Source organism: Odocoileus virginianus, chromosome 26 (genome assembly GCF_023699985.2).
Source record: "Odocoileus virginianus isolate 20LAN1187 ecotype Illinois chromosome 26, Ovbor_1.2, whole genome shotgun sequence".
NCBI lineage: Eukaryota > Metazoa > Chordata > Mammalia > Artiodactyla > Cervidae > Odocoileus > Odocoileus virginianus.
The window spans coordinates 43,745,280-43,769,182 of NC_069699.1; the positions used below are offsets into that span (position 1 = coordinate 43,745,280).

General features: G+C 46.2%; 1 protein-coding gene across 18 annotated transcripts in view; it reads right to left on the bottom strand.

Moving 5' to 3' along the window:
• CACNA1D (calcium voltage-gated channel subunit alpha1 D) overlaps window positions 1–23,903 on the bottom strand; it is a 336,899-nt gene that overhangs the window by 106,199 nt on the left and 206,797 nt on the right. For all 18 annotated transcript variants that reach the window (XM_070455913.1, XM_070455907.1, XM_020885971.2 and 15 more), the window contains exon 9: window positions 1,141–1,310. In XM_070455913.1, the coding sequence (XP_070312014.1) occupies window positions 1,141–1,310 (170 nt within the window). The remainder of the gene's footprint in view (window positions 1–1,140; window positions 1,311–23,903) is intronic.

Sequence of the window (23,903 nt, forward strand, 5' to 3'; positions counted from 1 at the left end):
CCTCGCCTCGGAATGTTTTGCCTGACACATCTCCGGTCCATCCATCCTCCGAGGCCCAGGTCCCAGGGCGCACTGTTCAGTCCTAGACGATCGTGGCCAGCCCCCTTCTCCCCCGCCGTCAGCCCCCAGTACATGGCCTGCCTCCTCTCGTGACCTGCACTCATGTCTCCTGGCGCTGCATTCACTTGGGTGTGGGCCTGTCCTCCCCACCCCAGGAGTCCTCCAGGCATCTGTACGGCCTTGCAGAACGGAGGCCTGACTGCATATGGTCTGAGGGGTTCTGGGTGGGACCTGCTCAGTCATCTCCCACGGGGTGGGGCCTAATCTGGTTTCCCAGGCCTTTCAATGGACCAGCACCCCAGGTCTTTACTATCAGCTAGTCTAGATTTAAAACCCATCACAAATGGCTTAAGTCAACTCTACTGCTGAATTTCAGTTTTCCCTTTTACCGGAGGCACAGACCATCTCAAGAAGAGTAGGAGCAAGAAAAGCATATGATACAAGAGACTCTTTGGGTGACAGTGACAATTCCAGCAGTGGGCTGAACATGGACCTTCCTGCTGCAGGAAAGTGCCTTGTGCCCAATATCCCAGTGGGGGGACCAGCCGGGTGTGCTCTGGAGCGGCCGCATGGACTCTCATGACTCCTAACACTGCCCTAAACACTGAACAGTTGTCTTCCAGCGGGTGATGAGCAGAGCACTTGGAGTCCCATGTTTGGCGCAGATGGAAGCCACTTCAAGGAGCTGAAGGGTGGAAGTGGCCCTGCTCCTCAAGGTCCCTTCCCATAACTCGCTCTGAATTGGAGGACCCACAATTTCATCTCCTCTGGTGCCAGGCACATACTCATCTTATCACACCCTTACCCCAGAGCTGAGGCTTATTGTATTTCCAGGGCAAAGAGCATCCAGCTGACCCTCTGCAACCAGAAAGCCACAAGACAAGATACATAGCTGACGCCCATGCCCCAAGCAAAAATGCAGAGTCAGTGCAAATGGGCTCTCTGATATGCAGGTCGACAATTCGAGTCAGAGAGCTAGAGGGTGGTCTGGGTCTCAGAGCGGAAGAGATACCTGCCGCGGGCAGGCATCTGAACGGCACACCGGCTCTACGGGTCCCGAGCAGCAGAGGCGCCACTTACTATTTCGTTTGCTCTCCTCCCCTCCTTCTTCTTCATTCTCAGGATCAATGTCTTCTGCTTGGGTGATCCAGTCCAAGTAGCCCTTAAGATCCTCTTCCAGCTGCTGCTTCTCCCGGAGCTTCTGGAAGTCTCCTCGTGCTTTTGCTTTCTCCCTTTCCTTCGAGAACTCTCTGAGTGGGGGGCAAGGAGAACAGGTACACATCAGACATCCCCGGGACCCGCCCCGAAAGCCGTCTGCCCGGCCGCACAGCAGTCTTGCGGCAGGACACACAGCATGAAGTACAGCCACGCGAGCACACACGGGGGCCACACACGTGGACAGGACACACGGCAGTGCCTCCCCAAGCAAGACGGTGGGGGTCAGAGCTGCAGAGACCACGCCAATGCACATGCACGTCCCTCAGAAAACCAGCGCCCCTCGGGAGCTCTGTGCTCCCAACGAGCCGGGGCCCCAAACACCATGTGCTGTCAGAGCAGGCCCTTGATCCCCCAGCAGGGGCCTGGACTCAGAGACGTCCCCCTTCCCGCAGAGCCTCCTCAGATAGCAGGCGTGATGCTTCAGAGAGAAAGGACCCAAGGGGGCCGAGCTGCGGTCCTAGAGGGCTTCTTCCAGCCTCGGAGGAACACTCAGCATCCTCATGTGTACTGGCGCCTTTGTCCAAACCTTGAGCCCTGAGACCCCACCCCCACCCCCTGCAGATTCAGCCAGAGTAGTGGACAGGCTCAGAGCAGAGAGCCCTCCCCCCACCCAGACAGCCCCGCTCCCCCTTCCCAGACAGGAAATGGAGCGCCTGGGAAGCGCTGTTATCTTTCTTAACTGTCGCTTCTTGCCATGATCTTTCCCCCCAAAGTCCTCCCCGTAGGAGGGGAAAAGGGAGCATGATTTGTTGCCCATTTATGGGAACACCTGCCCTGGAAAGGCTCTGGCAGACGAGGAAATGTTCCCAACTGTTGATGGTTTACTCTACTTTTCCTGTCTGCAAGCCTGGATCTCTGCATATCTACAGAATCCCACACTGGCTGAGGCAAGGCAGGAAGTCAGGCTGATGACTACCCAGTTCTCATAGACGAGGAACCATCTGCATTTCCAACCGTGAACTGTCACAGGAGCCAAGGTATGCGTGTTATGGATTTAGGAAGTACGATTACAAAGCTGCTAAGAAAGCAGGTGCGACGACAGGAGTGCAGCTCCTGCGCACAGACCACTGATGCCGACGGACGCCACGTCTGCCTTCCTCCCAGTACGAAGCCAGCGCATCTCCCCTGCCGGGACCGCGTTAACCCAACCCAACCGAGGAAGGGCAGGTGCCCTGCTTAAAGTCAACTCTGCTCCCTCTCCCCCTGCCCGCCCTCAGCTCTGGGCTGTGGGTGAGCTGAAGAGACAGGTGAACACCTAGTGACATTGATGCTTCGGGTAAGACACCAGATCCCTCCCCAGGGTGCCGGCCTCTGCCCGCCCCCACTAGAAAGGACACCTTCACTGCCCCTAAAGTTTTCAGATGCCCCAGGATCTGTCCTTTCTGCTAGAGCTGGTCTTTCCCACCTTCACCTGCTGAGACGTGAGGAGGGGGCAAGACTGTGGGGCATCCTGAGCCTGGCTCTCGGGGGAGCTGACTCAGGGGGTTCTCAGGGCAAGTTGAAGCCGATCAAGGCCTAGAGCCTCCTGGAGAGGCTTCCCTCTCAAAATGAAAGGCCTCTGAAGGCAGTACCTTGCTGCTCACAGAACCATATCCTGAGAACAAGATGGGGCTTCTCAGCCTTGGCTTTCGGAGATACCAGACCTGAATAACTCATTCCTGGGCAGGTTCACCAACTGAATCTGAATTCTGAAAATGTCACACCTGAACCAGAATCTTCTCCTTGAACAAGTGGAGGGCCTGGAGTGTCACATGTCAACATGAAAATGCATCACATAATCTGTTCTCTTAAATACATTGTTGTTGTTCAGTCACTACATCGTGTCCGAATCTCTGTGACCCCATGGGCCACAGCACGCCCGTCTCCCCTGTCCTTTACTATCTCCCGCAGTTTGCCCAAATTCATGTCCATTGAGTTGGTGATGTTATCTGACCATCTCATCCTCTGCTGCCCTCTTCTCCTTTTGCCTCCAATCTTTCCCAGCAGAAATATCCCAGCATAAACCTTTCTGTGTGTTTGAACTCAAGAGTACTCCATTCACATGATAATGTACAAACAGAGTGTCCTGATTCTGGCTACATATCTCATCTGAGTTCTTTAAAAAAAAAAAAATTACTAAGATAGCAGAAGAGTCACTCCTAAGCTTCACAGGGGATCTGGCTTTAGTAATACATTTCATTTTTACATCAGAAATACAAAAGACCGTCTAACAAGCTGCCTCACTGCTGCACATTCTGGTAGTTGGGGCACAGCAAAATACACCTAGGTAAAATCTTTTTGTGACTAGACTTTCTGAGACTAAAAAACACTGCTAAGTTCTGGCTTGTGGCCCATTTACTGTAAATACTAAAGACTATTGTAACTGTTCATGTAACAGAATTGTTAATATAAACTCTCTGAATTGATTTTAGACAGTTCTGAATGGCCTAATACTTAGCAGGCACGTAACCTTTCCTGATTTGGACAGAACTGAGACTGACAAGGCATAAATCTCCTGTCAGCTCTGAGATGGAATGGAGGAGAAGGTGCAGGGAATGGGCTCTTTGTGACAAACTCAGGGGCCACATCGCTCCTCTCAGACCACACTGGGCTCTATGTCTGAAGACCTGGACTCTATTCCCCACTCTGTCCCTTTTCTGAGCTTCAGTTTCTTCACCTGCAAAACAGACATGCTACCTTTGCTCCTGTCTCACCGGGATGAAGTCAAACATTCAACAAGACGCTATTGTGAACATCACAAAGCACTGTACAAACATGAAGTTCAAAAGTATAACATTTAGTTGTCGAATCTGGGAATGACAAAAGGCAACTAGAGGAGGTTTCTCAAGTGCTGAAAGGAGAAAAATTGCAAACGGCTCTGAATGGGCTCTAAGCTGCACGACGCCAGCGGAACTGAGGGAGGCACAAAGGGACATGTGGGGTCCCAGGGCATGGAGTGACCTCAAAGAGCCAGCAAGAGCCCCGTCAACCCTGTGCCACTCTGCTCAGTGGAAAACAACGCACTCACAGCAAAGCCTTCCGGAAAATCTCACCTGAGTCCACTGAAACGCTATCAACTTCAGTGGACGATGAAAACAGTTTTCCATTTCATGTAAGAATCTGTCATTCTAGAAGCCTAGTACTAAGGGATTAAATAACACTCACTATTATAAGAGTTAATTTAACAAGTCTACTGGTAGAAACCACCAGACTTTCGCAAGTGACTAGAAATCTGACACCTCACATGTGAGAGAAGCCTACCTGTTCCAGATAAAGTCAAAGTCGCTCAGACGTGTCCAACTCTTGTGACCCCATGAATTACACAGTCCATGGAATTCTCCAGGCCAGAAAACTGGAGTGGGCAGCCCTTCCCTTCTCAAGGGCATCTTCCCAACCCAGGGATCAAACCCAGGTCTCCCGCATTGCAGGCAGACCCAGGAAACAGACCGGGGTCTCCTATATTGCAGGCAGATTCTTTACCAGCTAAGCTACCAGGGAAGCCAAAGGGAGATTTTAAAAGTGCTTGGAGAAAAAAGCACATATATCATGCTACCCTTTGGATGCAAAAGAAGAGGAAATAAGGAAACCTTATCTGAAGGTTAAAGCACAAAGTGATGGGGGGGGGCCCAAGCAGAAGGGATACTAAGTGTACCTTTTTCTATAATCTAACTTTTAGAATCATGCTAATATTTTACACATCAAATTCTTAATTAAATCAACAAAGATAAGATGGAGAGAAAACACCCTTAAAGTAGAAGTGAAATAAATGAATCTGATTGTTCTTCAAATGAGTGTCATAATCACCCTGAAGGAGAGAGACACAACTAGTTCAAGTAGTTTATGAACATTTGCTATATGCTCTTACCATCTGGGCAGGGCTGGGATGAGGGTGGAACCACAGACAAATGCTGAACTCTTTTTAGCAAGCTTGTTTTTTTGCAGTGATATGGATGAAACCTTGCCGAAATGACGTTAGATATATTATAGGATTTGGCATCCGGTCTCATCACTTCATGGGAAATAGACGGGAAAACAATGAAAACAGTAACAGACTTTATGTTCTTGGGCTCCAAAATCACTGAAGATGGTGACTGCAGCCATGAAATTAGAAGATGCTTGCTCTGTGGAAGAAAAGCTATGACCAACCTAGACAGCGTATTAAAAAGCAGAGACATCACTTCATCAGCAAAGGTCCATAGTCACAGCTATGGTTTTTTCCAGTAGTCATGTATGAATGTGAGAGTTGGACTATAAAGAAAGCTGAGCACCAAAGAATTGATGCTTTTGAACTGTGGTGCTGGAGAAGACTCTTGAGAGTCTCTTGGACAGCAAGGAGATCAAATCAGTCCATCCTAAAGAAAATCAGTCCTGAATATTCATTGGCAGGACTGATGCTGAAGCTCCAATACCTTGGCCACCTGATGCGAAGAACTGACTCCTTGGGAGAAACCCTGATGCTGGGAAAGATCAAAGGCTGGAGGAGAAGGGGACAATAGAGGATGAGATGGCTGGAAGACATCACCGACTTGATGGACATGAGTTTGAGCAAGCTCCAGGAGTTGGTGATAGACGGGGAAGCCTGGTGTGCTGCAGTCCATGGGGTGGCAAAGAGTTGGACATGACTGAGTGACTGAACTGAATTGAGGATTTCACAAATGAGTTAACAGGTCAATGCACTTGGGAGCCAGGGTTCTTCCTGTGGAAGGAGGGACACAGAAAGATGGGAGACGGAAATAACCCTTTGGGGATGGACTGCAACTAGGATGCTGATGTGAACTCATGATTTCTAAAGATGTACACATATGACTATATGTATGTAAATGTATTTACCTCCTAGCTGTGTCGGAAAGACCTAGAAACAAAGACATTCCCACTGCTGGTAGCTATGAGCACACCTGGCATCCAGATCTTGGTCTCTAATACTATTTCCCATTAAAAAGATCAGTAGACTTTTGAGAAATGGCTGATTCCAGGGATGAGGCAGGGCAGATATAGGAATAAGAAGATAAGAAAGTGCTAAAAAATGAAAACAAAAACAAAACGTGATGGGATATGAAAAGCCACTGGCCAAATCTGGGATAATTTGATCCCCTGAATAACTAAAAACAGTAAAGAATTTTTTTAATATTAAAAAACCAGTCCACATCCCTTATAGATAAATTAAAAAGCAGACAAAGTATTAATAATAAGTGATTTTGAGTAAAAGATATCTGGATTGTTTACTAAGCTGTTCTTCTTGCAACTTTTCTTGTATGTTTGAAATCAGTTCCAAGAAAAATTTGTTCAAGTATCTGGAAAACATAATCATTCTGAAAGTGAAAGTGAAGTTGCTCAGTCGTGTCTGACTCTTTGCAACTCCATGGACTGTAGCCTACCAGGTTCCTCCATCCATGGGATTTTCCAGGCAAGAATACTAGAGTGGGTTGCCATTTCCTTATCCTAATCAACTGCAAATTTATGTTGTTTTACATTCATTTCCGCTTACCAGGTAGACTACAGGCTTACTCCCCGGTGGCTCAGAAGGTTAAGAATCCACCTGCAGTGCGGGAGACCTGGGTTCGATCCCTGGGTTGGGAAGATCCCCTGGAGAAGGAAATAATGCCCACTCAAGTACTCTTGCCTGGAGAATTCCATGGACAGAGGAGCCTGGCAGGCTACAGTAGTCCATGGGGTCACAAAGTCAGATACGACTAAGCAACTTTCACTTTCACAGGTTTATTGCAGGAGTGGACAATACTGTCCATTTCTTTCTTTCTACATCTCTCTCTCCTCCATGCAGCCCCTGTCGCAAGCAGGCATGCAGGAGATGAGATAGAAAAAGACATAACACACAGCAAAACGAGCCCTACTCCTTAAGAGGCCAAAATGCACCAGGACAGAAAGCCCACGGTTCCTGGGATTGTCCAGAAGCCCAAGAAAAGTATGTCCCATAAGGAGCAATCTCCCAGGGAGGAATTCCCTTGCCAGCTGACAACTGCCAAGGGTCTCACGCTAGCCCGTGTGTGCACACCTTTCCCACCCACTGCGGCAGCTGGCGGGGCTGCAGCCAGAGCATTTCCTTGGGGCCTGTCTCCCTCCTGGCAGGTCACCGTCAGTGCACACCTGGACTCCATCCTGGTGCCATCCTGCTCAGAAGGCCTCAGGGCCCCTCACTGCTGTCCTCAGGTATCAAGGTCAAACACCCAGGTCCAGCACTCAGGGACTTTCAGCCCTCCCCGACCTGCTATTCCAGCTTTCTCTCCACTTCTCATAGATGCACACCTTGTACTGTGGCTACACTCTTCTCTGCTCCCCAACCCTGTGAGCATTTGTCCACAGAGCTCCATCCACCTGAGCAGCCTGTGCCCATTCTGAATTCTAGCTCCCTCGTCAAGACCCAGCCTTCCGTGGTTACCCCAGCCAAAGAGCTCTCCCCTCCTCGAAAGCCCACTCCACACCGAATACCAGCCGTGGATCTGAGTGCACACCCTCCGCCTGCCAGCCTCCTCAGAGGTGTCCTTAATAGAGCCCCACGCAGTTCCTTACACCTCATCCTCACCAGAGTGTGTGGACAGTGAGGGAAGGCTGGTGTCATTCTCATCATGCAGAAACTGAGGACGGGGAGGCTGGTTAGACAAGCCCATCCAGCTCCTGAATCCACCCTCCGAAGGACCTCAGCGTGGACCGTAAGAGGAAGAGAGAAAGTATATGAAGGGATTAGGATAGAAGTCAGCTTACAGTCAGGCCAGGAAAGGGCCTATGTTCTTGCCTAGAGAATCCCTATGGACAGAGGAGCCTGGGTAGGCTACAGTCCAAAGGGTCACAGAGTCGGACACGACTGAAGTGACTCTGCACGCACACACACAGTCAGTCCAAGAAGGGTCTGAAATCTCAAACTGAGAGCTGTGCTTCCCTGTAGGCAACAGGGAACCAACAGAAGGTCTGACAGAAGAGAGTCGCCATCAGTTTTGTTTTACAGGAATGACAGGTTAAGATGAGCTCATATAAGGAGAAATTCTGGTGAGGAGGTCAGTAGGCAAGGAGTAAGCCTTGGGTGATGGACTATATTTAACATCAACAGGAATGCAAGTAAAAGAATAACAGGATCCTGATACAGTCCCCAACTTTCTTACACGACCTGGAAAAGCACCTATGAAGCCTGACATTGCTGTTCTTTCAATCATCCTCCACTTCATGGTCTGGTCACTGTGACCTCCACCCCTTCCACATGGTCTCCTGGGTCTGGCACATCCACCACTATCTTCTCAACTACTACAGACCTTCCTGTGGGGCCAGGTGATGCAACACCTGCCAGGTGAACACTCCCTTGCCTACGTGTGCAGGCAAGAAAGGCAGACAGGAGGCCAGATGGAGAGGAGAAGCCACAGAGGAGCCATGCCCCTGGTCCTCAACCTCTGGAAGGCTCTGGAAGCAGACCTGCCGTGTGCCCCCAGGGAGAGGGTGGACATTGCAGAAGACTGCTTTCAGCACAATAGAAAGGAAAATTTCCTAAGAATCCAAGTCTACCAAAAATGGACCAGGCAGCCTTGGAAGCAGCAGCTTCCTTGAGGGGTACAAGCAGGGACCTCTGATAGAAGGACTAACCCCTTGGAGGAAAAGCCGGTCCACAGGATATGGTGAAGACCCTGCTGTCTGTCTTCCCCAGGCCCCACACCTCATCGCCTTGTCCCCCTCAGGACAGCACGTGCCCTGCGCTGTATTTGATCGTAGCTGTAACTCGCATCTCCCCGGCTCCTGAATGGCTCAGAGGGCGGCAGGACACCCCACTGCTTCCTCATTTTCTGCTCCTTCCCCTGGGCAGTGGCCTAGTACCCTGGCAGCCAAGAAGCAGAAAGGCTGAGCGTGATCATCAGAAATGGCCATGAGGGGTGCTGCCCGCAGGAGCCCCTGTGGTGCTCACACAAGCAAAGACCTTCAGATGGAGCGACGCTGAGGACAAGCCTGGGCCCCCGCCGCCCCTCACCCATGACTGCACGGGCCCTGGATGCCAGCCAACTCCAGCAGCTCCAGAGGGCCTGCGCCGGCACGGCTTGGGGCGGACCTGGTTTCCCGTGGGGGAGCCCAGCAGGCCACGGCCTCTTCCCTGGCAGCAACGGTGCCGACGCCCTCGGTATCGGGATGTGCATCTGGAGCCCCGGAGTGGCTTTACAGTCACTGCCCACAGGCCCCATGGTCTCCAGGCGGTGCCGGCAGGCCCAGGAATTTCACTCCCATTTCACAAAGGCCCGAAGCGAGGCTCCGGAAGGTGATCCCACGTCACACGCCGGGTAAACAGGACAAAGGGCTCTGAACCAGGCTTCGACTCAGGGCTCTCTTCACAGGATGCACGGTCCCTTGGCCTCCTGGCTCAGGAGACGCGTAGGCTGGACACTTAGTGGTTGGACCAGCGAGGGAGGGGGCAGGATGAAAAGCATCATTTACCCTCATGTCTTGATTTTCTTCCAGAGCCCCAACTCGGGCTTCCAGAACGGTGCTCGTCTCCCCACATGCTGTCCTTCACGCCCCAGACCAGCTAGTCGCCCTCCCGGGATCCCCTACATAACTCCCAGCCAGGAGTCGGGCACACACTGCTCACTCTGCAGAACTCTAACACCGCCCGGGATTTACAGGCCTGCCGCCCGAGCTCTGGGAGCCCTGGCTTAGTCAACACTCCCAGAAGGTGGACACTTGGCCTGAAGCAAACTACCGCCCTGGAATGGAAGCACAGGTCACACGTGACAGCTACCAGCGCAGAGGGACGACGCACAGTCCGCTCTGGAATTTGTTATTTCTCAAATGCCCCATGAAATACATGGCCACTGGAAATCATGTTGATCTAGAGATGGAGTTGTTTTTTTCCTTGGGTTGTAATGCTATTTGTTTTAACCAAACCCACACAAATAAAATTTAGACAAGCTAAATGCTTTGAAATTTATACACACAGCACAGAGAAAACAAACACAAACAAGCATGAAAACCTTCAGTGAGCGAGGCCAATGGAATCACTAGGACTCAGATTTCTATTTAAGAAAAAAAGGGACTCAGAAATTCATTAAAAACTAAAACAAACTCCCCACAAAAAGGCAAAGTAGAGGGGGAAGTTGAAGAAGTCACTGATTTTTATCAGCAGAGGCTAGTGTTCTTTAGACCTACATTATTTCCCCTACACAGAAACACAGAGGAAATAAAACAGAATGGTTCAAAAAATATTTTGTTTAATTTTTTGGAAAGCATGTAGTTTCAGTTTGTGTTTGAGGAAACTGGGTCTTTTATTTTTAAAAATCAACAAGAGTGTGCGATGTTTCACACACAAAAAATTAATTATTGATACTGGTTTAGTTCAAAGTTCATCCAAATCATTGGCTCTGTTCCAGTTTTTCCTCAACTGCAAAAAGCCAGGAGCAGTCAAAATGTGTTCTTTCTGCATGAAATAAATAGGCCAGAATGGGAGGTGGGCTTTGGACTGCAGCAGCCCATCTCTAAGATCTGATCCCTTGCAGGTAACACCCATGGAGTGTAAGAGGGCTAACGGGTGACAGCGCTCCTCAACACAAGTCAGGCACCGGCCACCAAGAAGTGGAGGGTACCGTGTGCATGCCAAAGGGACAAGAGCGTCTGGACGGCCCTTGTTTACACAGCAAGGATGTCAGGGAAAATGTGCAACAAGCACACTTCAAATAATCACCCAACTACAATACGGCTATTCTTTGGGAGTGCACTCCTGAAAAAACCCCACGGGGAATCCTTATATAAAGGGGCCCTGGACCTTCTCATTTTCCTGTTTGCAAAGGTTTGGGAATATTAAAAGATTTTTCTCAAAGCAATCTTCCCCTTTTTATGTCCTTGGCTGCTTTTATTGACATCAACATCCATGAAGATATGTTATATAGAATAGAGTTAAGATGGGGGAGTTGAACCATTTTAAAGGGGTGTTTCCTAGCTTTTAACGACTAAGAAGAGTTCTCTGCTGTGAATGGCAGGTGGGCCACCTGAAAACACCCAAGCTCGGGGCAGGATGGCATTTACGCTGCCGCAGAAGAAGCTGGGTATGGATGGAGGGAACAAATGCGTGATCTGCCTGGTCTTCTTCTCTCTCTCTCCTGGTCCTTTCTGACCACTCCCTGGCTTGAACCCTGTGCTCCAGCCATCCTAAAATTCCCTCATTTTCTCAAAGGCATGGAGACCTCGTTCAGTTCCAGGTTGTTCCCTAAGTGAGGCTCAACTCAACTGCTTCTCCAGATGTCACACCACTCGGCTGGTTCAGCCTACAGAAACACTTCTCCCATTTGCCCTGCAATTTGGTAATCTATATTCTCTCTGTAAGAGAGACTATAAACTCTTTGATGGAGGGGCTGTATCTGTCTTATCTCTATATATCGGTTCCTTATCACAAATCCTGGCCATTAGTAGTTGCTCAACAAGAACAGGATTTTTTAGTACATAGTTTTATAGGCTCAGGTCTTACATTACTGATGATCATGTCAAAGACTTGGGTTGTGGGCTCCGCATGAGACGTGCTGTGTGTGTGCTGTCGCTCAGTCCTGTCCAACTCTTTCGCGACTCCATGGACTGTAGCCCACCAGGTGCCTCTGTCCATGGGATTACCCCAACAAGGATACTGGAGTGGGTTGCCATTTCCTCCTCCATACCTGACCATCAATCCTCGAGTAATTTTTTCTGTCACCTAAAACTGCACCCATTGTTGTCACAATCAAAATACCAAAAAACTGAGCCAACCAGGGCCCTAGACAAGTTTAAGAGGTCATCCATGGGAATAAAGTATCTCAGAATGAAATACATTCCTTTCACCACATTCCCCTGTCTGAGGACAGAAGAGCTGTTATTTCTCTGAAGGGTCAGCTTCCGTGGCTACCAAAGACACTTCCCCAAGTGATAAGAATCCATGAGGGCTGCAAGCTAAAAGTCACAGACTTCTTGTTTCAACTTGTTTCCATAAAAAACATGCTTTAGGAGGTGTTCTTCAAAAACACAGGCCTCTTGCCTGACAGCATCTTCTCCCTGGGCAATGCATCAATCAAGGGAGCCCTGACAAGATCACATCTTCTCATCGTGGCTTAAAACACTGCTCCTTAAGACGTCACTGAGAAGCACACCTCACTAGACTCGTCAGATTCTGGTTTTTAGAGAAAAACATGTACTGGAAGTATGATTTGGGAGGGTGGCAAAGTCCTTCAAAAATCAACATGTGGGAAGAGACCAGCAAGCCCAGGGCCTGCCCTGCTTCTGCACCAAGAGTCTGCTGCTAAGGGCCTGGCTAAAGAGCCTATGAGGGACAGAGGGCTGCACCACCTACACAAAGGGCAGCTGGGGGATCTGATGAGGAATGAGCCCCAGGAAGAAGCTGGAACTGAGATCACCAGCTGGAGGTCCTCAAAGCAATCCTGTTAGGAACTCCAGCCCAGGTCCCATTCACCCATCATGTCAAAGGCAGACCACCTGGAGAGGCACTAAAGGAGATGAGGCCCCTTCCTCCCATCCTGAATGGCAGGATGGGCAAAGCGCCCTTTCTGAACCATCAGACTTACTTGAGAACAAGGGGAAAGCATCCTATTGTTTGGGTGACTTCAGGACTCAGAGATTGCCTTCCCCAGTAACAGGATCCCAAAGGACTTCGTGAGCTAGAATGGAATTTGTTCAGAGCAGTTTTAAAAGGAAGAACAAGCCAATTTCTCTGAAGCCTCCATATTCCACAATTCCCCTTAACTTTGAGTAATTAATTTGGGGCAAGAGACAGAAACTGGCAGGGCGTGAGGAATGGAACACCTCGGGACGTATCAGCACAGAGCCAGCCTGCTGGATGGGATCCCGGAAGGGCAACCCTCACCACACCCAGAAAGAGCCTCCAGTGATGAGAAAGCAGCCTGGGCTCTAGAGCCAAGCAGATTCAGATCTTAGCCCTAGCTTCCTCGGAATTCCTTCCTTACCAGCTGTGTGACTTGGAGAAAAACAAACCCTCTCTGAGAGTTGCTTCCCTGACCTGTAAAATGAAGGCAAAAAAACACTGTGCTGAAGTCCTTGAGAAGACTGAATGAAATCAACTATATAAAGCACCCAGCCCAGTGCTAGGCACAGATGTGTATAGAACTGATATACTAACAACAATAATAAGAAATAAAGGAAAAATCTCTCATATAATCCATACTCCAGAGCTGACAAAGCCACAGATCTCTCCTCATCTGAGACACTGACCCACAACCATCTTCCATGTGGTGTCCTCTACTTCTCTCCAGCCTGGACTCCCAACTCCTCACCTCCTCCCCGACCCCACCCCCCTGCCACAGCTCCCAGCCCCAGAGCTCTCCTCCTTCCACTCCACCTGGAGAGGAACTTTACCTTCCAGGCCCAGCCTGCCTCATCATCTTACTGTTCAAACACTCAAATAGCTCCCATGAATTACAGACAAAACCCTGACTCCTTCACTGGGCACCCCTAGCTATGCATCCACTCTTCTGGCCTCCATTCCCAGCCAGCACAGAGCACCCAGTGACCAACTCAGTGGCCCTGGAAGCAAGTGCCGCCCCAGGTCCTGCTCCCTCACCACATCCGGGATCTGGGATGCGTCCTCCTTTCTTGACATCCTTCGGTCAGTTCAGTTGCTCAGTCATGTCCGACTCTTTGTGACCTAATGAACCACCACACACCAGGCATCCCTATCCATCACCAACTCCCGGAGTTTACTCAAACTCATATCCACTGAGTCGGTGATGCCATCCAACCATCTCATCCTCTGTCGTCCCCTTCTCCTCCTGCCTTCAATCTTTCCCAGCATCAGAGTCTTTTCAAATGAGTCAGCTCTTGGCATCAGGTGGCCAAAGTATTGGAATTTCAGCTTCAACATCAGTCCTTCCAATGAACACCCAGGACTGATCTCCTTTAGGATGGACTGGTTGGATCTCCATGCAGTCCAAGGGACTCTCAAGAGTCTTCTCCAACACCATAGTTCAAAAGCATCAATTCTTCAGCGCTCAGCTTTCTTTATAGTCCAACTCTCACATCCATACATGACTACTGGGAAAACCACAGCCTTGACTAGACAGACCTTTGTTGGCAGAGTAATATCTCTGCTTTTTAATATGCTGTCTAGGTTGGTCATAACTTTCCTTCCAAGGAGTAAGCATCTTTTAATTTCATGGCTGCAATCACCACCTGCAGTGATTTTGGAGCCCAGAAAAAAAAAGTCAGCCACTGTTTCCACTGTTTCCCCATCTATTTGCCATGAAGTGATGGGACCAGATGCCATGATCTTAGTTTTCTGAATGTTGAGCTTGAAGCCAGCTTTTTCACTCCTCTTTCACGTTCATCATGAGGCTCTTTAGTTCTTCTTCACTTCCTGCGGTAAGGGTGGTGTCATCTGCATATCTGAGGTTATTGATATTTCTCCTGGCAATCTTGATTCCAGTGTGTGCTTCATCCAACCCAGCATTTCTCATGATGTACTCTGCATATAAGTTAAATAAGCAAGGTGACGATATACAACCTTGACGTTCTCCTTTTCCTATTTAGAACCAGTCTGTTGTTCCATGTCCTGTTCTGTTGCTTCCTGACCTGCAAACAGGTTTCTCAAGAGGCAGGTCAGGTGGTCTGGCATTCCCATCTCTTTCAGAATTTTCCACAATTTATTGTGATCCACACAGTCAAAGGCTTTGAAATAGTCAATAAAGCAGAAATAGATGTTTTTCTGGAACTCTCTTGCTTTTTCGATGATCCAGCAGATGTTGGCAATTTGATCTCTGGTTCCTCTGCCTTTTCTAAAACCAGCTTGAACATCTGGAAGTTCACGGTTCATGTATTGCTGAAGCCTGGCTTAGAGAATTTTGAGCATTACTTTACTAGCATGTGAGATGAGTGCAATTGTGCAGTAGTTTGAGCATTCTTTGGCACTGCCCTTCTTTGGGATTGGAATGAAAACTGACTTTTTCCAGTCCTGTGGCCACTGCTGAGTTTTCCAAATTTGCTGGCATGTTGAGTGCAGCACTCTCACAGCATCCTCTTTTAGGATTTGAAATAGCCCAACTGGAATTTCATCACCTCCACTAGCTTTGTTCGTAGTGACGCTTTCTAAGGCCCGCTTGACTTCACTTTTCAGCATGTCTGGCTCTAGGTGAGTGATCACACCATCGTGATTATCTGGGTCGTGAAGATCTTTTTTGTACAGTTCTTCTGTGTATTCTTGCCACCTCTTATTTACATCTTTTGCTTCCATTAGGTCCATACTATTTCTGTCCTTTATTGAGCCCATCTTTGCATGAAATGTTTCCTTAGTATCTCTAATTTTCTTGAAGAGATCTCTAGTCTTTCCCATTCTATTATTTTCCTCTATTTCTTTGCATTGATCGCTGAGGAAGGCTTTCTTATCTCTCCTTGCCATTCTTTGGAACTCTGCATTCAAATGGGCTTATCTTTCCTTTTCTCCTTTGCTTTTCACTTTCCTTCTTTTCACAGCTATCTGTAAGGCCTCCTCAGACAGCCATTTTGCTTTTTTGCACTTCTTTTTCTTGGGGATGATCTTGATTCCTGTCTCCTGTACAATGTCACGAACCTCCGTCCATAGTTCATCAGGCACTCTGTCTATCAGATCTAGTCCCTTAAATCTATTTCTCACTTCTACTGTATAATCATAAGGGATTTGATTTAGGTCATACCTGAATGGTCTAGTGTTTTTCCCCACTTTCTTCAGTTTAAGTCCGAATTTGGCAATAAGGAGTTCATGATCTGAGCCATAGTCAGCTCCTGGTCTTGTTTTTGCTGACTGTATAGAGCTTGTCCATTGTTGGCTAGCCTTTGCTCCAACGCGCCATCTGAGCCTGGTGCCTCAGGGAGCCCTCTCTGACCTGCGAGGCGTCCACTGCCTCCCCAGGCACACTGCTCAGTACAGAAGGTGCCCAAGTGCCCTGGACTGAGAGCCGGAGGGGACAGCCGCAGGTGCTGGGCTCCATGCCTGGGGGGCCCTGGAGTTCCTCCCTATGTCTCCGCAAGCCTGTCCGCAAGGAACAGCATATGATTCAAAGACAGGTGGGCTTCTGGGAACAGCACACCTCCGGGCAGGCAGTGTGCCGTCACCCACTGGATTAGAATCCTTCAGATGCAGCGAAAGCCTTCCAGACTCAGAAGCTGAGAAGTCCCAAATGCTTGGATGCTATGAAAGTGCCAGCAGATAACTTAAACCAAGATTTATTTTAAAGCAGAATTTCAAGGGAATGATCTAGTTCCGGGTGGATTAATATTTGATCCCTGAATCCAAAACAAACTCTATGACAAGCAGACTTAGAGAAATTAGGTTAGGGCTTCAAGTGCCACTCCAAATCCTAGAAAGACGTGGGGCCCTGGAGACAAGAGCTTGCAAGTGAAAGTTCAGACTGCAAATATAAATAAGAAGTCTTTTCAAACTCACAGAACAGCGTCTGAGCTAGCCAATGCTGAGCACGTGCACCTCACATTTGTAAAGGTCTTCACAGTTCACAAGGTCCCTTCCCATCCATTTCTCTCCTTGGCTCTCAGGACAGCACTGTAAGAAAAACTACATGGCAAAATGGGGCCGTTGACTTTAGGAGGTGGGAAGACCCTGACTTGGAGAAGTGAAACGTACTGAAGAAAATCATGTCACCAGGAAACAAGCCACGAGGACAAGAGCCAAGGCTCTGACCTCTGAACTTAAGTTCTTTCCACTACAACATGTGGAAACCAATTATCACGGCAACTAGGAATCCCCTGGACCAAAGCAGCCACTGCAGGTGGAGCCGCACTCAGAAGCCCCAGGCACAGCACTGCACGCCCCTCGGCCGTGGGCACACCCACTGGAGTTGCCAACACCCTCGGGCTGTCCCTGCAGAGGCCGAAGCTTCTAGTACACGTCAGGCCACGTGACCCTGGACCACTGCCCCAGAACAAGTGATCTCCGTTGGCTGAGGATCCTTGCCCACAGGAAACCCTCACCACCACTAAGCCTCTGCTGATGCCAGCAGTCACCTGGCAAAACACAAGGGACATGTCGGAGGGACAATCCCCGTCACCCAGTGCACTGTCATCCCCGAGGTCCTCTGAACTTCCCTGTCACTGGCTCAGCCTCCTCTCACTCATCAACCCTTCCCTGTGGCCCCCCTGGAATTGCTGCTCCAGAGGGCTCATCCTCTTGTACCTTCAACCTTCTCAGAGGGACCCTCTCCCTTCTCCTCGCTTTGATGGAAACCTGGGTCACCCTCAAGCTTACCGCTTTGCTTCCCCTCTAGCCCTTTCCTGACCCTATCTTCCTTCGGGTCTCAAGGTGGAGCTGATGGCCTTCTTGCTTTTCTGTTCCTCTTTACATCTAAAAAAATACTTGCTCATCCTGCTGTAAAAGCCAAGTGAACAAGAAGTCCTGCTCCTCTGGGGACAGCACCATTGGATATGGGACCTTCTCCCCTCCCGCTGTGTGTCTTCTACTAGCCCCCTGGACTGAAGTCTCAGGCTCCCAGATCCCAGACTTCCTCCCCATCCCAAACACTTACCATCTTCCTAGGGGACTCCAGTGGCCCTTGGTTAACCCTGTCGGCCCCTGGCTTTTTAACTCCTTGACATATTAACCTCCATTATTATCAATCCCCAAGTCTTACTAGTCCTAATCATGAATTCAAGCTTTCTGTTCTCTAACCACAACCTTCTCTCAGACCAGCTGACCTGTCTCACTACTCCCACTAGAAACAATACTAACCTCTTCGGAACATCCAGTCATCCAGCGACTGTGCGGGCTCAGTCACTTCAGTCACTGTTGACTTTTTGTGACCCCATGGACTGTAGCCCGCCAGGCTCCTCTGTCCATGGGATTATCCTGGCAAGAATACTGGAGTGGGTTGCCATTTCCTGCTCCAGGGGAATCTTCCCGACCCAGGGATTGAACCCGCATCTCCTGCGGCTCCTGAACTGGCTGGTGGATTCTTAACCACAGAGCCGCCTTCTATTCCTGTCCAGTCCACTGACCGCCTCCCTTTCTCTCTCAATACGTTAGGCCTCCCCTCCCATCCTAATCTACCTTAGACTTTACAATCCATCAGAGAGGCATTAAATGATGTTCTTACTGGTATCCTAAACTTTCTTTCATCCTTTGATCATACAGAGAGAGCAAAATCCTCAACCCAGAAGAGCTCTAACACTCCCTCTCTCCATACCTAGGTAAGAGCAGTCAAACGTGGCTACAGAAAGTCATACAATGAGGTAGACTGGGATAGATGTGGATTCATCATCAGTGGCTTCAAACAGGACCTCAATGCTACCAATCATCTACCTCAGTTTTCTGGTCCACTCTCTCCCCCCAACTCCCCGCAAGCACTCTCTTGAGCCTTTCCTACCCTCCAGACATGACTCTGCCACCTTCCCCCTGCCACTAGCAGTCAACCCTGCCTCCTGCTTCAGAGACACTAGGAACCAGGCAGGAATACCCCCAGCTTCCTAAGACCAAACAAACTCGTATTTGCCCCACATTCTCTTCCTTTTTTCTCATTACCAAAAAAATCCTCTTCTCAATCCTACCTGTTTTCTGACATTCTAAGTTTTCCAATCCTCCCATTTTTTGAGGCTTTCTTTAATTCCCTTCAGCAAAGCTTTCTGTAGAAGTGATCTGGTACATCCTTCATTAGATTTATTCTTAAGATCTTAATTTTTTTTAGGTTATTTGTTCATCTTCCATGTCTCTGATGAACATTTTGGACACACAGAATACAGTTATTAATGACTCTTTTTCATGTAATTTTCTGCTAATTCTAACATCTGAGTGAGTTCTGGATCCTTTTCAACTGATTAGATCTTCTAATTATGGATCACAGTTATCTGCTTTTTGCATGTCTTGTAACTTGATCCCAGACATTTTTTACCTTATTGGATGCAGATATTTTTGTATTCCTACACATGCTCCAGCACTTTGTTCTGGGGTATGTAAGTTGGACCAAACTGATTGATCATTTCAGGTCTTGCTTTAACAATGTGTTAGGTCAGCCTGGAACACTACTGAATCTAGGGCTAGCAATTCCCTTGCTGAGGCAAATCCTTTCTGAATACTCTTCTGTGTCCTGTGAATTATGAGTTTTTCCAGTCTGGCTGGTGAGAACAGGCAATATTCCTGGCCCTATGCAAACACTGAACACCATCCTTTCTAATCCATTCAAATTTCTTTCCCCAGCTTTCTCATACACACACATGTCCTGAATACTTAAGGGGGAACTTCTCGAGTTCTCCATGAAATTCTCTCCTCTCCAGAACTCTGTCCTGCATTCTTTAGCCACTGTAGTTTTTGCAGACTCTTAGCTTCATCTTCTAAACCCAGGCAGACCACAGAGCTCTGCCTGGGCTTCCTGCTTTTCTGCTGTGGCCCAGAAATTCTCTTAAGCCAGTAAACTAGGACAATCATGAAGCTCACTGAGTTTCTTTACTGATTCTCAGGGATCACTATCCTTTATTGCCTGATATCCAGTGTCTTTAACAATCATTGTTTTACATATATTGTCTGTTTTGGGGTTTGTCTTTGTTGTTTCGGGTGGAAGGTAAATCTGGTAACTGCTACTCCATCCTGACCAGAAGCAGAAGACTTTTAATTCTATTTTAATGGTGTTTTCAAATTAATTTTATCAAGATGCAAGTCACAAACAATAAAATGCACACAATTTAAGTTTATGACTTGGTTAATGTTGATAGCATGTAAACAACACCACAATCAAGATATAAAACATTTACAACACCCCTCAGAAAGTTCTCATTGCCTTTCCCCATCAACACATCCTCCTCCCACTCTAGAAAATGATTTAATTTCTGTATTATAGATTAATGTTGCCTCTTTCAGAACTTCATCACATGTTATACAACTGGCCTCTTTCCCTCATCAATGTGTTTTTGATGATAATGCTATATTAGTACTTCAATCCTTTTTACTGCTGCTTAACGGTATTCCAAAATCTGAATATACCACAATTTCCTTTTCTATGCTACCTACTGATAGACCTTTGGGTTTTTTTTTTCCAATTTTAAGTTACTAAAAACAATGCTCAATGAATGCCGGCATACAAGGTATTTTGTGGACAGAAGGCTTTCATTTCTTTTCAGTAAACAACTAGAAACGGAGCTGCTGAGTTATAATGGTAAGTCTCTTTAATTTTATGAGAACTTTAACAAGCTTTTCTGAAGTGGTTGTACCATTTCATGTTTCTATGAGAAATGTGTGAGCATTATCAGTTGCTCTATACTGCTGCCAACACTTGATACTGTTTTCTTTTAACTATTCTATATATGTAGTAGATGCATGCTCAGTCGCTCAGTCATGTCCAACTCTTTGTGACGCTGTGTGCTGTAGCTTGCCAAGCTTCTCTGTCCATAGGATTTTCCTGGCAAGAATAATGGAGTTAGTTATTTCCATCTCCAGGGAATCTTTCCAACCCAGGGATAGAACCCGTGTCTCCTGCATTGCAGGCAGATTCTTTACTGCTGAGCCACCAGGGAAGCTGATATACGTAGCAGAATTTCACTGCAATTTTAGCTTTCATTTCCCAGATAACTAATAATATTAAACATCTTTATATGTACATTGGCTATTTGTGTGTGTATATATATATATAAATACATATATATTTTTTTTGCAAAGCATCTGTTCAAGTCTTTTGCCAATTTCAATTGGGTTATCTTATTATTTGTTAAGAGTTCTTCTATGTTCCCTATACAAACTCTTTTTCAGATATATGTGTTGTATATATTTTCTCCCATTGTGTGCTTTTCTTTCCAATTTATGAAATGCAGAAGTATTTTTAGAAAATATTTATATTTTAGCTTTTTAGTTAGATCTGAGTGTTGAAGAATTGATGCTTTTGAAATGTGGTGTTGGAGAAGACTCTTGAGAGTCCCTTGGACCGCAAGGAGATCAAACCAGTCAATTCTAAAGGAAATCAGTCCAGAATATTCATTCGAAGGACTGATGCTGAAGCTGAAGCTCCAATACTTTGGCCACCTGATGTGAAGACCTGACTCACTGGAAAAGATTCTGATGCTGGGAAAGATTGAAGACAAAAAGAGAAGGGGACGACAGAGGATGAGATGCTTGGATGGCATCACTGACTGAATATACGTAAGTCTGAGTAAGCTCTGGGAGTTGGCAATGGACAGGGAAGCCTGGCATGCTGCAGTTCATGGGGCTGCAAAGAATTGGACATGACTAAGCAACTGAACTGAAGATCCATTTCAAGTTAGTGCTTGTGTTAAGTGTGATATAAAGGTCAATGTTCACTTTTTTAACAGATAGATTCCTAATTTCTCCAGCATTTCACTGAAAAAAAATTATCCTTTCTCAACTGAATTATTTAACACTTTTGTCAAAAAACAACTGACCATATATACATATTTCTGGATTTTCTATTCCATTCAACTATTCTATATATCTATCTTTATGCTAAAAGCACAGTGTATTTACTACAGCTTTATGGAAGTCTTGAAATCAGGTAGTAGAAGTCTTTCAGTTTTGTTCTTTGTCAAGATTATTTTAGTTATTATAGGTCCTTCACAATAATATATAAATACTAGAATCATCTTATCAATTTCTTTTTTTAAAAAAGGCCATTAGTATTTATGAATGGGGCGTCACTGAATAAATAGATACATTTGATGAATGCATAGATAAATTCAACATCTTAACACTATTGAATCTTCCAATTCATGATCATGGGCCATCATCATTTACTTAGATCATCTTTAATTTGACCAATTAGTATTTTGTAGTCTTCAGTGTAGAGGTCTTCCATAACTTCTCTTATCCTTACCCCTAAGTATTTTTACATGTGTTAATGCTATTGAAAATCTTATTTTCTCAAATTTCATTTTTTACATTATTGAGCTTGTATATGGGAATAAGATTGACTTTTGTATACTGACCTTATACCCTGAGACCTTGTTATAGTCACTTATTAATTCTAATAGGTTTTCAGGCAGTTTGTTGGGAATTTCTAAGTAGACAATCATGTTTTCTGTGAATAGAAATACTTTTTACTTTCTTTCTAGTCTTTCTTTTATATCCTTTACTTGCCTTAATGTACTGACCTACTGGTAATGCTGAACAAAAGGGGTGAGAGATGAGTGACTACTTCGTTTCTAACCTTATAAGAAAGCATTTGGCCTTTCACCATTAAGTATGGTGTCAGTTATAATTTCTGTGTTTTCTGTAGATAATCTTATTCAGGTTGAGGAAGTTGCCATATATTCCTAGTTTGCTGAGAGTTTTTATCATGAATGGTTATAGAATATTGTTTGTGGCATTTTCTGCATTTATTGAGATGATCATATGATTTTTCTCCTTCATTCTGTCAATACAGTAAATTACACTGCTTGATTTTCTAATGATGAACTCATCTATGTTTCTAACATACTCCATTGGATCATGAGGTATTATTCTCTTAATTATTGCCAGATTCAATTTGTTAATATTTGAGAATTTTACATCTGTACTAATGAAGGTTATTGCTATTTCCTTATGTCTGTTGTGTTTGGTATTGAAGTTATTCTGGCCTCATAAAAATGAGTTAGAGAATGTCCCCTCCTATACATTCTAAAAGTTTTTCTAGGAATGGAATGTTATTCTTTTCTTCTAAGTTGTTTGACAGAGTTCACTCGACATAATCCAGGCCTCTGCTTTTGAGAGAAGGTCTGTGATTTTGAATTCCATTTGAAAAGCAAATATAGGGCCCTTCAGTTTTTTTTCTTTCTCTTTGAGTCAGTTTGATAAGCTGTGTTTTTCAAGGAACATGTCCATTGCTCCTAAATTATTGAAATTACTGCCATAAAACTGTTTATCTTAAGTCTCTCATTATTTTAATGTCTATAGCATTTGTGTTGATATCCCTTCCATCGTTTCTGTTACTGATTGATTTTTTTAATTAGTCTTGCTGAAGATTTATTAATTTTATCAAGCTTTTTGAAGAGTCCACTCTTATCTTTGTTAACTTTACCTATTACTTGAGTTTTCTATTTTACTGACTTCTCTCATTTCTCTTTTACTTTCCTGGGATTTAATTTGCTTTCCTTTTCTAGATTCTTAGATGGGAATATAGACCATTGAATTGAAAGGCATTTAGAGCTATAAATTTCTGAGCACTGGTTTAGATGGATAATGCACATTTTGATTTGCTGTATTTTCATTATCAGTTTTTTTCTTTTTTTTAATTGAAGGATAATTGCTTTACAGAAGTCTGCTGTTTTCTGTCAAATCTCAACATGAATCAGCCATAGGTATACATACATCCCCTCCCTTTTGAACCTCCCTCCCATCTGCCTCCCCATCCCACTCCTCTAGGTTGACACCTGTTTGAGTTTCCTGAGACATACAGCAAATTCCCATTGGCTATCTATTTTACATATGGTAATGTACGTTTCATGTTACCCTTTCCATATGTCTCACCCTCTCCTCCCCTCTCCCCATGTCCATAAGTCTGTTCTCTATGTCTGTTTCTCTATTGCTGCCCTGCAAATAAATTCTTCAGAACCATTTCTCTAGATTACAGATATGTGTGCCAGAATGAAATAGGCCTTAAAGAAGATTACAAGAGATAAGGAAGGACACTACATAATGATCAAGGGATCAATCCAAGAGGAAGATGTAACAATTGTAAATATCTATGCATCCAACATACGAGCACCACAATACGTAA